This window comes from Platichthys flesus, chromosome 4 (genome assembly GCF_949316205.1).
Source record: "Platichthys flesus chromosome 4, fPlaFle2.1, whole genome shotgun sequence".
NCBI lineage: Eukaryota > Metazoa > Chordata > Actinopteri > Pleuronectiformes > Pleuronectidae > Platichthys > Platichthys flesus.
In genome coordinates this window covers 6,178,263-6,193,585 of record NC_084948.1, presented here as the reverse complement: position 1 = coordinate 6,193,585, position 15,323 = coordinate 6,178,263, and the positions used below count along the sequence as shown (strand labels likewise).

Below are 15,323 nucleotides of genomic sequence, written 5' to 3'. Positions count from 1 at the left end.
TTTTTAGATCTAAGGCAGGACATGTTGACTCTCCAGATTCTGAGGCTGATGGATTTGCTGTGGAAGGAGGCAAATCTGGACCTCAGGTGAGTTTTTGTGCTTGTGTGTGTGTTTAACCGACAGACCTTGTCGAGCTGTTTGTTCCTGCTCTCTGTAGGGAAGGGGAAGCTCTGGTGGGGTGCAGCGAAGGGGGGGGAGACACTAAATTACCCCATGCTAGTTTGACCTCTAACCCTTTTTACACCCAAGATGTCCACACACACACACACACACACACACACACACACACACACACACACACACACACACACACACACACAATATCTTCATTACATCCTAATCAGATCCACACGTTTGGAAACCCCTTTTCTCTCTTCGTCATACACTGACACATCTGGAGCTGAGCACTTCAGGGTCTGTTTTGACAGTTGAGCTCCAGAACTGTGTTTCAGGTTACAGGGACCTGGGCTCAGAGCTTGAACGCAGTGAGGGGACATTAAGATTAAGACAAAATCACTATGGGGCGTTGGATGCAGGTTTGTTCGGTGATGTCTTGCTGATGTATTTTACCTCCCGAATCTAAGCTTTGTTGTCCACCTGCAGTCGTTTTAGTTCTTTAGCTACTTGGAAATCAGCGCCATCATCACATCACATCAAGCTGGGTCAAAAATGGCTTAAAGGCATTTGGTTTCCATTAAACCTGTGTCAGACTGCAAATGAAATCTAGAAATTACTTTGAACTTTTGTGAGGAAATTTAATCCAGGTCACGCAATCTTGCAGCCTGCTGAATGAACAGCTGGTGCCATCTTGTGGAGACAAAAGTGAAAGCAAGTCAGTTGAAGTGAGCAAAGCAGAAAATGTTATATGTTCTGTAGATCATGTGTTTCTCCAGTATGAAATTGTGTGTCACCCGCTGGCATAGCAACATGATATAAATGATCGGCTCTATCAGTTTAAAGGTTCAGTGTGTAGAATTTAGGGACATCTAGTGGTGAAGTTGCACATTGCAGCCGAATAGCCCTTTCCCTACCCTTCCAAACATTGAAGAGAACCTGTGGTAGCCTTAAGATGTCATAAAAACTCAAAAGGTGTTTTGTCCAGTTTGGACTGCAGTTAAAAAAAACTTGCGGCCTCCGTAGAGCGGACCAACTCCTAATGTTAATATAAAGTATTTAAATTTAAAAGGCCCATTCTAAGGTATAGAAAATTACTATTTGTACCATTTAGATGTTCACACAACATTTCTGTAAATACATTCCTTTCAGCTAAATCTTTCACACTGAACCTTTCAATTTTCATTATCAGAATAATGAGAAGGAACATGTTTCCCTTTATCAGCGGATAATTTATTGTCCCTACCTTCAATGGCTTTTGGAATGGAACAGTTTTCATTCAGTAGTTGTTTGTCACAACTACATTTAATAGTTATAACCATAAATACAGTTTATGCAGTGTTTCAGGTGTAAACAAAATTGCATTTGCAATAAATGTGTGATTTGATTTGCCTTTATTGACCAGGCTGTATACATATTTTCCTCAGGAAATGTCAGCAATCGAAACTGCAGCAATAATTGTGAAACATGACTTAAAGAAGTAACAATGTATTTATGTGCTCTTTGCTTCTTTTCCCTGTGCATATGTAGAATTGTACCGTACGGTTGCCTAGCGACAGGTGATCGGGCAGGGCTGATCGAGGTCGTTTCTTCAGCAGACACCATCGCCAACATCCAGCTGACCAGCAGCAACGTGGCAGCGGCTGCCGCCTTCAACAAGGACGCTCTGCTCAACTGGCTCAAGGAGAGAAACTCTGGGTAAGATGCTGATGACTGAAGCTCTTAGGAACTGCACTGACTGAAGTCTGTGAAAATCTGCTCATGTGTATCCAACATGTATGTTGTGTATCAACAGTGATGCTCTGGAACGGGCCATTGAGGAGTTCACTCTGTCCTGTGCAGGCTACTGTGTAGCCACCTATGTTCTGGGCATCGGAGACCGTCACAGTGACAACATCATGGTCCGCAGCACTGGACAGGTCAGACATTTATCTGTGTAAACGATACAGGCTCTGTTGGTTTTCCAGCTTCCACAGTGTTCACTGACGGGCTCTCTTGTCTGTCAGCTCTTCCACATAGACTTCGGCCACATCCTGGGCAACTTCAAGTCCAAGTTTGGCATCAAGAGGGAGCGCGTACCATTCATCCTCACACACGACTTCATCCACGTCATACAGCAGGGGAAGACGGGATACACAGAGAAGTTTGCCAGGTTTGTTTAACTGTGTCTGTCTTTTTAATGTTCAGCCTCTGCCAAAGACTAAGGCAGTAAATCCTACTTTCAGTTTAGGTTTCAGTGTGTGTTGAAACCGTGTTAAAGAAGTGCTCATTCAACCGTAGGATCATCGGTGGTGGAGTTGCGGAACGGTTTCGCATTATTTTGACAGCTGTTGATAACTTGTGTAATATTTTGTCTACTCAATGAGGACAGTCTTTGTGCTGTCGAGAACATGGTAACCAGGACAAGAATGTAGCTCATGTCGTACGAGTAGAGGTCATTTATCTGTGCGAGCATATGGTGATGTTTATTTGCCATTTCGGGTTTAGTGTACAAACCATAGATGGAACTTGATGTAGTGCAGTAATAGATCAAAGAGTCACAGGAGACACAGGTGCAGATCTCTACATCCTGGCAAAAACATTTACAGAATCCATTTATGTTTGTCAATGTTTGCTTTTACTGAGCGGCACTACAGTGTCTTGCATAAGTATTCACCCCCCTTGGACTTTTCTCCATTATGTACTGTTACTAACTGGAATTCAAATAGACTTAAATAAACTTTTTCCCATTTGATCAACACAACATGCATAGTACTTTGGAGGTGCAAAATATATTTTATTGTGACACAAACAATAATGAGAACAAAAAGTTGTCGTCTGTTAGGTGCATAAGTATTCACCCCCCTGACTCAATACTTGGTAGAACCCCTTTTCGCTGCAATTACAGCTGCAAGTCTTTTGGTGTATGTCTCTACCAGCTTTGCACATCTAGAGATGGAAAGGTTTGTCCATTCTTCTTGGCAAAAAAGCTGAAGCTCAGTCAGATTGGATGGCGACTGTCTGTGAACCTCAATTTTCAATTCTTAGATTCTCAATTGGATTTAGGTCTGTGCCTTGGCTGGACCATTTTAAGACATGAACAAGCTTTGATCCAAACCATTCCTTTGTAGCTCTGGCTGTATGTTTAGGGTCATTGTCCTGCTGGAAGATGAACCTCCGTCCCAGTCTCAAATCTTTTGCAGACTGCATCAGATTTTCTTCAAGGATTTCCCTGTATTTAGCTCCATCCATCTTACCCTCAGTTCTGACCAGTTTGCCTGTAGCTGTTGAAGAAAAACATCCCCACAGCATGATGCTACCACCACCATGTTTCACTGTTGGGATGGTGTGCTCAGGGCGATGGGCAGTGTTGGGATTCCGCCACACATAGCGTTTTGCATTGAGGCCAAAAAGTTCAATTTTGGTCTCATCTGACCAGAGCACCTTCTTCCACAAGCTGGCTGTGACTCCCACGTGGCAAACTCCAAATGGGATTTATTATGGTTCACTTTCAACAACGGCTTTCTTCTTGCCACCCTCCTTCCATAAAGGCCAGATTTGTGGAGTAGACTACTAATAGTTGTCGTCCTGTAGACAGATTCTCCCACCTCAGCTGTGGATCTCTGCAACTCCTCCAGAGTAACAATGAGCCTCTTGGTTGCTCCTATGATAAATTTTCTCCTTGTCCGACTCTTCAGTTTGGGTGGACGGCCTTGTCTTGGTAGGTTTGCGGTTGTGCCATATTCTTACCATTTTCTGATGATGGATTTTATGGTGCTCCGTGAGATGTTCAAAGCTCTGGATATTTTTTTATAACCTAACCCTGCTTCATACTTCTCCACAACTTTATCCCTGACCTGTTTGGTGAGCTCCTTGGTCTTCATGATGCTGTTTGTTCAGAAATTATCTATAACAAACTCTGAGTCCTTCACAGAACAGGTGTATTTATACTGAGATTAAATTGCAGACATGTGGACCCTATTTACTAAGTATGTGACTTGCAAATGTGACTTGTGAAGGCAATTGGTCGCACCAGATTGTTTTGAATTGGGTGAATACATATGCACTCAACACTTTTCAGATTTTTATTTGTAAATAATTTTGAAATCCATTTAATATTTTCCCCCACTTCCAAAAGATGGACTAATTTGTTTTGGTCCATTACATAAAATCACGATGAAATAAATGTTAATCTGTGGTTATACCATGACAAAATGTAGAAAAGTACAAGGGGGGTGTATACTTATGCAAGGCACTGTACAGAGCTTTTTATTTTTGTCTTGGAGATAGGCGAAAAAATTGTGCTGATTGCTTAACAGACCTGAAATAGCCGACATCCAATGTATGAAAAAATAACACTAGTTTAGTGAATCATTTCTATTTATATATAAACCTCATGTGAACGGTAATAAAGCAAATTCAGTTTCATTTTAAGCAAAGCATTGAATATGAAATCTTTAGTGCAGATAAACTGGATGAATGGAACTCTGCATCACTGACTGTTTGTCCATTTACACTATCAACACAGGACGAGAGAGCAGCCCATTCCAGCCTGATAAGGTTTAGAATGGGCACTGCTCCATTGACATAAAAAAAAGGCTAAATTGATCTCAGTGCAGCACCCTCTTTCACCAGCAGGTGGCAGAGGAAGCTCAGCCACTGATGAACATTGTATTTAAGAAGAGAAATAAGCTGCAGTTTATTAAAAGGAGGGAATGCTTCACACACAGGGGTCAGTTGTTTTAGAATTTAGAGTTGGTAGTTTAGGTAAATCACATAAATTCAACCCTCAACATGTGTCTCCGCTGCTGTGGTATCATATAGCAACACACAGCTGGAGCGCACACTGTTTACCAAGTGGACAATTCCTTTGGGGAAAGTTGAGATACCTGCAATAATGTGTGTTGTAATGACCTACATCCATAAAGGTATCACAGGAGTGTAAACTTGTGGAGGCAGGTCCTGCACAGCATCAGTACTTTCTGTAGTTAATCTAAATGATCTCACCGATGTGTTGTAGAGAAGTTCCGATCCACTGTAAACATTACCCAGGCTGTTACACACTGAACTGGAGGAGATCTGGTGATGGCTTAAGAACTTCTTTAGGTCATTACCTTTGGAATCACATTGACTTAATGGATTATGTATAATCATCACGCTGCTCCTTGGACATTTAAACTGCCAAGTGGTCCCAACACCTCAGAACCTTCACAGCATGGTTTCTGGAGGCTCTCTGTCTTACTGATACTCTGTGAGTGAGAGCAAGAAAATAATCTATACTCAAAATTGTTTATGTGTCAGAGAAGCAGTGTTGGTGAGTTACTGTTTCAGCAAATGTGGCATATGTTGGTTCAGTAAATGGTACATTGTGCACCAGGCAGTAAACGCGTACACAAAAGGTTTTGATGGAAGTGGAATTACCCTGGTGGAGACATAACTTCTGACTTGAAGACCTGCAGCACATTCAAGCCACAAACAGCCTTTGTAGCTGAAGATCCATTTTTCAGCTCATTTGGTTTTAAGTTTCTCCTATATCACTGACATCCTAAATAATAGGTTATAAAAGAAGTTATCATAAAGAAAGACATTAGGCAATCTTGCACAGAATGAAATTCCCGAGCCTGTAAACAGGAACTGAACGCACCATCTCACTGACACAGAGACAGGGTGCAGTGAGTCAGGGGAAATTTGGAAACAAGGAAATCTTTTTTTTCTTCTTGATAAGCTGATTTGTTGATACAAAAGTGTCACCTCTGACCTCAGCCCCCTGGGGTACGGTCACAGTCAACAGAGGTATGTGTATACATGTTTATTATCTGTGAATGTCAAATCTTACTAATGGTATGTGTGTGTTTCTGTTTCTGTTCTGCAGTTTCCGTCAGTACTGTGAGGAGGCCTATCTAATCTTGAGGAAGAACGGGAACCTATTCATCACTCTGTTTGCACTCATGTTGACTGCTGGACTGCCTGAGCTCACCTCAGTCAAAGACATCCAGTACTTAAAGGTACAGCACACATATGCACTCACTCACTCACTCACTCACTCACTCACTCACTCACTCACTCACTCACTCACTCACTCACACACACATTTTACAGAAATGTTTTGCCACTCAACCATTCACACACACATTCATACAGTGCATATATGTGCAACCATTTCTCTGTCACACATCAATCACAGCCTTTTGGGGCATTAGTGTTTCCCAAGCATACTTGGAGGAGTCGGGATCAAACCACCAGCATTCTGGCTGGATGGACAACCGGCTCCACTTCCTAAGACACAGCTATAGACTTTATGGGACACAACTGACGACTTAATTTTCAGTGGAGGTAGAGAGGGGGCATGTGAACAATTTGTCCATGTTCTGCTTAGAGACAAGATGCACAGAAGGGAAGTGCACTTACTAAATGCATTGAAGAACCTAAAAACGCTTTAGGTTAGATGAGAATCCTCTCCTTTGTTTCTGTTCTTTTTGGCATTACTGACTTCTTTTGTAAGCCTATCGTATATTTAATGCAGCCGAGAGGTCAATGATGTTGTAGAAGTTGTTGATGATGAAGGAAGGATTCCGAGGACCCAGTAGTTTCAGTGTAACAAAGTTTATTACAAGAAATTACAGGTCGGGACGGGCATTTAGATACCCGGAAACACACAGCCAATAGTGAAAGTCTGACTTGCAGGGGATGAAAGCACACATATATAGGGAGTTTGGTTCCACCCATGACTTCAGGTAAAACACATCCCACATGGGATTTCTGACTAAATAAGGGCACGTTTTTGTGTCCGAACATGAAGACACACTGGTCAAGAACATTCCTTCTGAACCCATCCATTAGTTGGTCAGAGACGATTCCCTAGGTCAAAGGTCGTCCCCAAAAGGTAAAGAGTAAATAAGACAAACATCTAGTGGACTCTCTGAGAATGTCTGAGTGTCCAGAGGGCAAGAACCATAAGTGTTTTTAGCATATGTCAACATGTTTTACTCTCACGAATACACAACAAGCCAACACTAAAAATGTAGCAGTGAATGAGGGTGTGCAGATGAATGACGACACCCCTAACAACCATAACAAAAATATCCCTAAATCAGCCTCAAGAAATGTCTTGCAACTCCAGAAGTTGCTTGAAAATCATCACATTTCTAAGTTTTCTTCACTTTTAAATAAATCCAGATAAAGATGTCTGTACATCTGTGGCTCCACCTCAAACAAAATGTATTTCGAGTCCATTCAACGCTCCTTTATTTGCCAAGAAACTGCTCAAATTTGATCCTACAGCAAACACCGATTCACATAGCTTCCATAACACCAGTTTATATCCTGTTAACAAGAACCAGGACTACACAACCTTCCCAATTTGACCAGTCCAATAGTTCATCATCAATCAAAGTCACAAATAAATGTCACTGTTTTAACCAAGCCAACATATAGCAAATCAATTTACATAATTGTGTATCTTTGATGAGTAACTTCTCTGACCATTCCAGTTTTCATCACTGAGCAGTGATCTATTTATTTATATATATTTGTAAATATGCACCAATTAATTAATTAAAACATTATTTTACTCATTAAACAGTGAAGAAAAGATGTGTATTTATGTTTATATATGTTTTATTCTATTCATTATGGATAAACTCTAAAATCAATTACATTTCTTTGTCACAAGGGTTTGATAAATGCATCTCAGGAATTTTTGCTAATGTATATCAGCTAAGTATTGAAAATTGTTCTAACTCCCTAATATCAGCATCAGCCCCCAAAACTCTATATTAGTCAGACTCTTTAATACATGTATGTATATATAAGAGATTATGTTGTTTGAGAGTTGCTTTATAAATATCCATATGAAAAAAACTAATCATCAACTTCCTCATGTCTTCTCCATCCTCCTGACTAATCCTCCCTCTCTCCTACAATTCCTCCCTCCTCAGGATTCACTGGCTCTAGGTAAAACAGACGATGAGGCACTGAAGCAGTTTCGCCAGAAGTTTGACGAGGCCCTGAGAGAGAGCTGGACAACCAAAGTCAACTGGATGGCCCACAACGTGGCGAAAGACAACCGGTCCTAGAGCAGCTATGGCCCCTGAAAGTACCGGGGTTTTGGGGCCAAGAGGACTCAGTGAAGACACAGTGTGTGAGTGTGAGGGAGAGGAAATGTGACAGAGGAGACAGTGGCACATCCACCTATATTTAAAGAAGGGAATCTAGCAGAGTGTCCCAAACATGAGCAGATCGCCCCAATGTACCGTACATGCAGGGTTAACCTACTCTCCCAGACTGCACATACCCTCAATCTCTGCACCCCCCCTCACCTGGAATCACTCACACCGGCCTGGTGCGTCCGGAAAAATCCAAATTCATGGTCTTGTGACATTTCTGTGGAATCATGGTGGGTAACGTCGCTGCTCATTTTGCACAGGGACAACAGCTGTTGGAGCACACAGCCAAAGGAAGGGAACTGAAGCACCCACTCTGCCCACACTAAACCTGAACCAGTCCCTATGCAGCGGGCTGGCGATAAAAAACACATTTCGGAGCGGCCGAATTTGGTGAAACTTTGGTGGCTGATTTGAGACTCTGCATGCATGGACTCTGAATGGGCCCCTGGACTGCATTAAGTATAGCAGAGATGTCAAAAGTCCCAAAAAAATCGACACAACAACCCCACGTCTTAAAAAGAATGTGCCCAACGCCCACAGGAAGTGCATCTTAACAGTTTCGCTGTCTCAAAGTGTGCCTCAAAACTGCGGGAAGATTGTATTTTCTTTATGAATTCTTCTGTTTCTTTTGCCATTTAAGAATATCACCAGGCTTCTATATGTCAGACTATTTCAGAAGCCCACAAAAATTAAAGGTGTGAGGGAAAAATTATTATAAAAGAGAAGGATTTATTAGAGAAAAAGACACCCTTGAGCCATTTGGTCCACTGAACACTGGAATGTTTTTAGAAAGACGTATATTTCGGTTGTATTTTAAGTATCTTTTATTTTGAAATGACAATTTGCATTGTTCATTTCAAATGTCTTCATATCAGAGAATTATTGGACAAAGCGTGATCCCCTGTGAGTTGTCGCTTCCCCACTCAACATTAAGTGTATAAGTATGTCAGCCTTTTAAAGCGCCCGCCCAAACCATGATGAATAAACTTACTGAGAAATAACTGATGCTTTTAACGTGGTAGGACCAAAACAAAAAAGAAAATGCATTTGTAAGGTTTATACTATGTTTTTAATGATCTGCTTCAGAATTGAATGTGCAAACATGTGCCGCTCTCTTTTTAAGTGTATTTGTTTTTATACGAGCAAGTGTAGGCCGGGGGGGGGGGGTCTCAGTAGGGACATTACACTGCAATGCAAAACTACTTCCCCGTTCCGACGTACGGTGTTTGATTTTCGTGCAATATCCGAGTATATGAACCATATCCTATTATATAAAACCTTGGGCACAGACCTGAGCCTGTACTGGTTTTGTCTGTTGGTTTATGTGTGATGCCGTTGTGTTTCGCACCACTTGCCTTCAAATGTCTCAGACACTGGATATTGTCAAATATACAGGCTTTTATTGTTTTGCTGGTTTTTGTTTTCATAGGAGTTTTATTAAAGTTATTTTCCACTTGGCTGCTGTTCCGCCTGTGCTCTATTTATTGCCAGAGATGTGGGCTGTGTGACCTCGGCCAACTCGGGGCAGCTTCACAGATTGTGTCTCTGATTTGAGCACTGTGATGAATAGCGATTGGTTCCTGTCCAGAAGAACATTCAGACCTATTTTTGCATGCTTGCACCACAGGAACACAGGAACGTTGTACCTGTTCATATCGTCCTTGAGGAAACCAGCTGAGTGTTAACTATAAATCCTTTTTTTCTGTGAAGTTGAACAAAGGTAAGGCTTAAGGATGGAATCGTGAGGTAACACAAGGTTACATCTGATTTCAGTGTCAAACAACTTTCTGTCCAGTTGTCTCAGGCTGCAAAGTCCTAGTTAGAGTCAGTGGCTCAGTTACAGGACACTCATTTCTACAGAGAAAACTTCATGTGATCATGTTCAATTTAAGCAAGAGCATAAGATATAGTTTCTCACCGTGACTGGGGGAGCTCCGGTTTCCAAAATCCTTACTCTTCAAGAGACCAGAGCAACTGCAAAATCAATTTAGGACATGTTTCTACAGATTCTTCTCCTCCCATACCACACAGTCTTGAGGAATAAGCTTTCTGTGTTCCATGTATGTACTGTATCCCTCCATTAGCTATACCACTTACCGTGAGGGTAATGGGGTCATGCAGCCAATCCCAGATGACATTGAACAAGTTACAGACAAAACAAACATTCATTCTGGTATCCACACCTACTGTCAATTTAGAGTCTCTAATGAACCTAATCCCAGTCTGAGGGAGGAAGACTGAGTACCAGGACTGAGTACCTGGGGAAAACCAACATAGACACGAGGGGAACATGCAAACAGGGAAGTATTGAAAGTAAAAGTGATAATAACTTTGGCCACTGCGAGTGTCTTAGTACTAATTAATTAATATATTACTTGATTATTATGATTACTGCTGCAATAATGTGTAAGTAGCATTTTACTGTTGTGTTTTGTCAAGGTGAAGCTAATTTAATCCTTTAGTTCAGAATTTCTGTCTGAAATGTAGCAAGCAAAAATAAAAATACTCAAGTCAAGGACCTTAAATTTGTCCTTAAAATCAATATTGGAGTAAATATACTTTCCGTCATCTGCCCATTCAGTATCTATACCACTTACAAGGATCGCCAGTTGACTAGTCAATACTCCAGAGAATGCAACCAGCTGACATTGGACAAAGGGTGAAGAAGACCCTGGACAGGTCATCGTTGTATCGCAGGGACAAAATCACAGCTATGGTCCAAAGTCAGCGATTACTCTAATCCCATTCTGCCTGTCTTTGGACGCTGAGAGAAAACGTTTGCAGAAAGATCCTTGGATTCAAACCAAGAACTGACCACTGACCACTACACAAACATGTCACCACTACTTTTTATACTTGTTTTCTTTTTTCATACTCTGACATTTTACAGAATGATGTGGCATTAGGCCATTTTCAATTTCATGTTGGGGGACCTAAATCTGTTCACAAAGTGAAACTAGGAGAAATTGACTTCCTCATGTCCCCAAATCCTATAAGATTTTTGTTTTTAAGGTTTTAAAGGTTTTTAAGGGTTAAGGTTAGGGTAAGGGTAAGGTTTAGGTAAGGGTAACATTATGTTTAGATTAGGGTGAAGGTGAAGATTAAAGATAGGTTAGTCATCCTTGCCTGTGGTGAGCTCCTATCTCAGGTCCAGATGAAAGGATATTGAGGTGGTCCCACGGCATTGTGTGCAGGCTGGTAATCATCTGAAGTGGGTTTTTACTGTTGTTTGTATGACTCATGAAATGTGTTTCTTTTCACTCTGCAGGGAAAATAGCTACCGAAGTCTTTAGGGATCCCTATTTGTTGATTCTCTTTTACTTGAAGTCACAGTCCCTGCTCAGTGTGAATCACTTGCTGTTGTTGGCTGTGGTTATGTAACTCGGAAATCTGGGAGAAGGGGGGTTCATATGGAGCACATACAGTGGCAGTTATCCTCACATGAACACGTAAGCAGGAGATAGATAATGTCACAGTGAAAACTCCTCTGGAATCAAAGAATGAATGTGAGAGCAGTGGAGAAAATGGTTACAATGATGTGTGAGTATATGAAAACACTGGTTCCTCCCTTTCCTCTCAAAATAGACTCAGTTCTTCTTTGCATCGATTCCACAAGTTGTAGAAAAGGTGTCTTTGAGATTCTGCTCCATGATGGCATGATTGCATCACATCATTACTGCAGCTTTGGCAGCTGCACATTCTGCTCCACCACATCCCAGAGGTGCAGTGTTGGATTCAGAGGCGGCCGCTGAAGATCACTGAACTTGTAGCAGACTGCTTCTGCTCCCATTCTGCTTAGTGTTGTGATGTTAGACACACACCAGGGTTGTGGATTTATTCTTTTACAAGAAAAGAAATAAAAGCAGTCGTACACTTCCAGCTGAATCATTTGTGTACTCACTGATATAATATATATATAACAGCCAGGTGAAACAGCCTGGTATGCTACAGGAAACTAGGGTAGGAACCTTTTTACAACCGCATCTTAAGGATGTTTACAAAGATAATAAAATAAAGTAATTGCTCAACTACAAAATCAAAAAACTACAAGATATTTTTTTACCTCCACCAAGAAGGTTTTTATTGCCCTCAGCAGGAGCCCATTCACTTTGGAGCGGATTCCATCCAAATTATTTAACATTGCAAGATGCAATTTCATGCAATGTTGGCGCCCTAGGCGAGATTTCAAATTGGCATCCCCCAACATACACACGCAAACTGTCATGCATCCCGTTCAGTTCTTTTTTTTAAATCCATTCTCACATTTCATAATTCATACTTGGCCTCCAGAAAGTTAGTACATATGCACAGACAAGTGATAGGTATCCGAAGCTGTTTTTCAAGACATAGCACACCTACACTTTGAAAAGTGCATGTTTTATGAAAACTATTTCAGATAATTGAATGTCTACTGATGCATGTTGAAATGATTTAATTCTTTGCTTTGGGTTTTTAAGCTATATTAGGATTAAGGTGTAAACAGTGACAGTTTCTCAGTTTGAGAAGGAAATTCTCTTCTTCTAATATTAATGGTTTATCTAAATTATTCGAATGTACCTTTAGTTTATCGACTTGGCGGTTAGTAATGTACGAGGTAGGTCTTTAACAGCTCATGTGTTTTGAATACACAAGTATCCACCATCGCTACAACTGTGAACACATTCATATTGTGTTGTGTAGGACTTGAAGGAAGTTTTCTCCCGTTAGTACAAAACTTTTGTGTCGCTTGTACTGTATGCAGTGTAATTCATTTTCATTTTCACCCTGACACAGTATGCTTGTTGCACACAGAGTACCAAAGGAGATGTGTTTATAGTAACATTTAAACCAGGATGATGTGCTCTCAACCCAGACTGCATGTGACTATGCAGTATTCTTTCATTAGCAAAGCTCATTCAGGACAACAGCTGGAGTGCAGCTGTTTGGTCACAGCCATGGAAACCTAAGTAATGATACTGATGTGTTATGCATTCTCATTTCTCAGGTTCGTGCTGCAGAAAGATGGCAATATAGTATGTTGGGCATGGACTGCCTGTTAAACCCCTGTGCCCATGTTTAATTCATTGTCATGCCAGTGTTTTGTGTCAAAATGCTAAAAGTGTTTTTGGAAATACAGAAGGGACATGTACTTGAATTTCAGGGACGCAGGTTGAGTAAAACTTAAGGAGGACTAATTTGTGTTGGTTTTGAATTCTCTTGCATTTTCATTAAGCCCAGTTCTTTTATCCCTTTGTGTGTGTAACTGAACAAAGCTTTATTAGTTACTGAGGAGATGTAGTAACCTTCATCATATGAGAGGAAAAATCCAGTAGGTTGTCCTGTTGCTAACGGTGAAATAAAACTCTCTTCTTTTTTTCTGTTCATGCTGAAATAAAGTGGATTCACTTGTTCTGATGTTTTCGATCATATCTTTATAAAACACCTCATTAGCTTTACACTTTAAACCCTGTGGTGGGGAAAGGTATTTTGGGAGAAGATTCCAGATTCATTTACTAGACTGGCACTCAGTAGAGCTCATAAGAGCCATATATGTTCGTCTCTGAACCATAAAACAAGTTTTATGGTTATTGGTCCAGTAGTTTATTACATAAACCTGTTGACTGACAAATCAGAGATGAAAACATAAACTCCTTAGCAGAGGTAATAAAACCTCCACACATTTATCTAGGAAATGTCACTAACATTACTATTAATTAGAAACACAATGGGAAAATAAAAGTAGAAAGAAATGTTTCTAGAATATCTAAATAGTTGACGGGTAATTTTCTATTGCTCGACTTATCAATTAATTTATTAAAAGTTAATTTTCCCCTGCTACTTAGTCTATAGGGTTTTTATATTGTGTTTTATTTACATATATTGATTTATTTTTGTTGTGCACTGGTTGCTGGTTGTACATCAAATTGCCCTTGAAGGATAATAACGATTTTCTTTTATGGACAACTTTAGTTTATCACAAGCTGCACAAACCAAACAAGAGCAGCAGAGGAACCCAGCAGCCAGCAGGGGGCAGCCTCGGGACATCACATGGAAACAAGCAACTGTTATTCTCTAACAATAGGTTTTAAAGCATGTTAAATCATCCAGTATCTAAAATCCAAAAATGTAAAAGTAAAGGCCAATATATGCTTCTCCGAGTCCGTTACGGACGGACGGACAATTTTTGATTTATATTTCTCGTTCCTGAAAACAATTGGGCGCCAGAACAGTATGTGGCGCAACGGAAGACGAGCTTAGAGAAGCCTACCTCATGAATTCCCAGAAGAAGTCCACGTTCATTATTTACCTGCTCCCGGCTTTTCACACACACAGTGTACGATGGAAAATCAATAAAATAAAGTGACCCCCTTCGGGTCATAATGCTTATGTTATCGTTTCTTAGCGCATTAGTTCCCCGGTCTTGTTTTCGAACTGCGTTGCTAATTCAACAGCTGGAACAGCTTGAAGCTACGCGGAGGCAGCTAGCTTCCCCACAGCTTCCACACACAGTCAGCACGGATACCCGATACTAACTACTACCAAGTGTTTGCTTCTAACCTGACGTGTTTGAGAAACAGTGGCATAAGAGCCGTGGGATTAAATTGAGCGGGTTTTTGCGCTGTTGCCACCGCAGTTAGCATGGTGGCTAGCCCGGTTATGAAAGTTCGTTATAACCGTATATGACCGTACACACATGCCGTACGTGCTCTAACCAGCCACCGTCAGCTGGACACACTTGTCACATTAATCATAGAGTCGTATTTGTGATTTAGGTTTATTGTGATTTAGGGAATGAAACAGGAAGTTTGAGGTCCGGAAATGATGTCGTCCCGAAATGCTGGCGTTAGCGGACCAATCACAGCCAAGGGCTATCTGTGGGCTCTCCGCCATGCCCACGTGTAGTTACAAAAATCAGAGCTGCACGAAAAGCTCTCCGTGGAGCCCCGGAGAGGCCCGGAGAGGGCGTTCCACGGCAAAGAAGGCGATGCTATCATGAAAAGTTGATTTAAAGTTATTGAAAGTCATGGAAAAGTCATGGAAATCCATTGATCAAAATGTGTATGAACCCTGTACATCAGGAGGTGT

At 41.0% G+C, this 15,323-nt stretch overlaps 1 protein-coding gene across 1 annotated transcript in view; it reads left to right on the top strand.

Moving 5' to 3' along the window:
- Positions 1-9,715, top strand: part of pik3cb (phosphatidylinositol-4,5-bisphosphate 3-kinase, catalytic subunit beta) — a 52,399-nt gene extending 42,684 nt beyond the window's left edge. Inside the window, exons 19-24 of the mRNA XM_062385411.1 lie at positions 8-86; positions 1,645-1,812; positions 1,910-2,033; positions 2,121-2,266; positions 5,966-6,098; positions 8,031-9,715. Of these exons, the coding sequence (XP_062241395.1) occupies positions 8-86; positions 1,645-1,812; positions 1,910-2,033; positions 2,121-2,266; positions 5,966-6,098; positions 8,031-8,168 (788 nt within the window). The 3' untranslated portion in view covers positions 8,169-9,715. The remainder of the gene's footprint in view (positions 1-7; positions 87-1,644; positions 1,813-1,909; positions 2,034-2,120; positions 2,267-5,965; positions 6,099-8,030) is intronic.
- Positions 9,716-15,323: the final 5,608 nt, after the last annotated feature.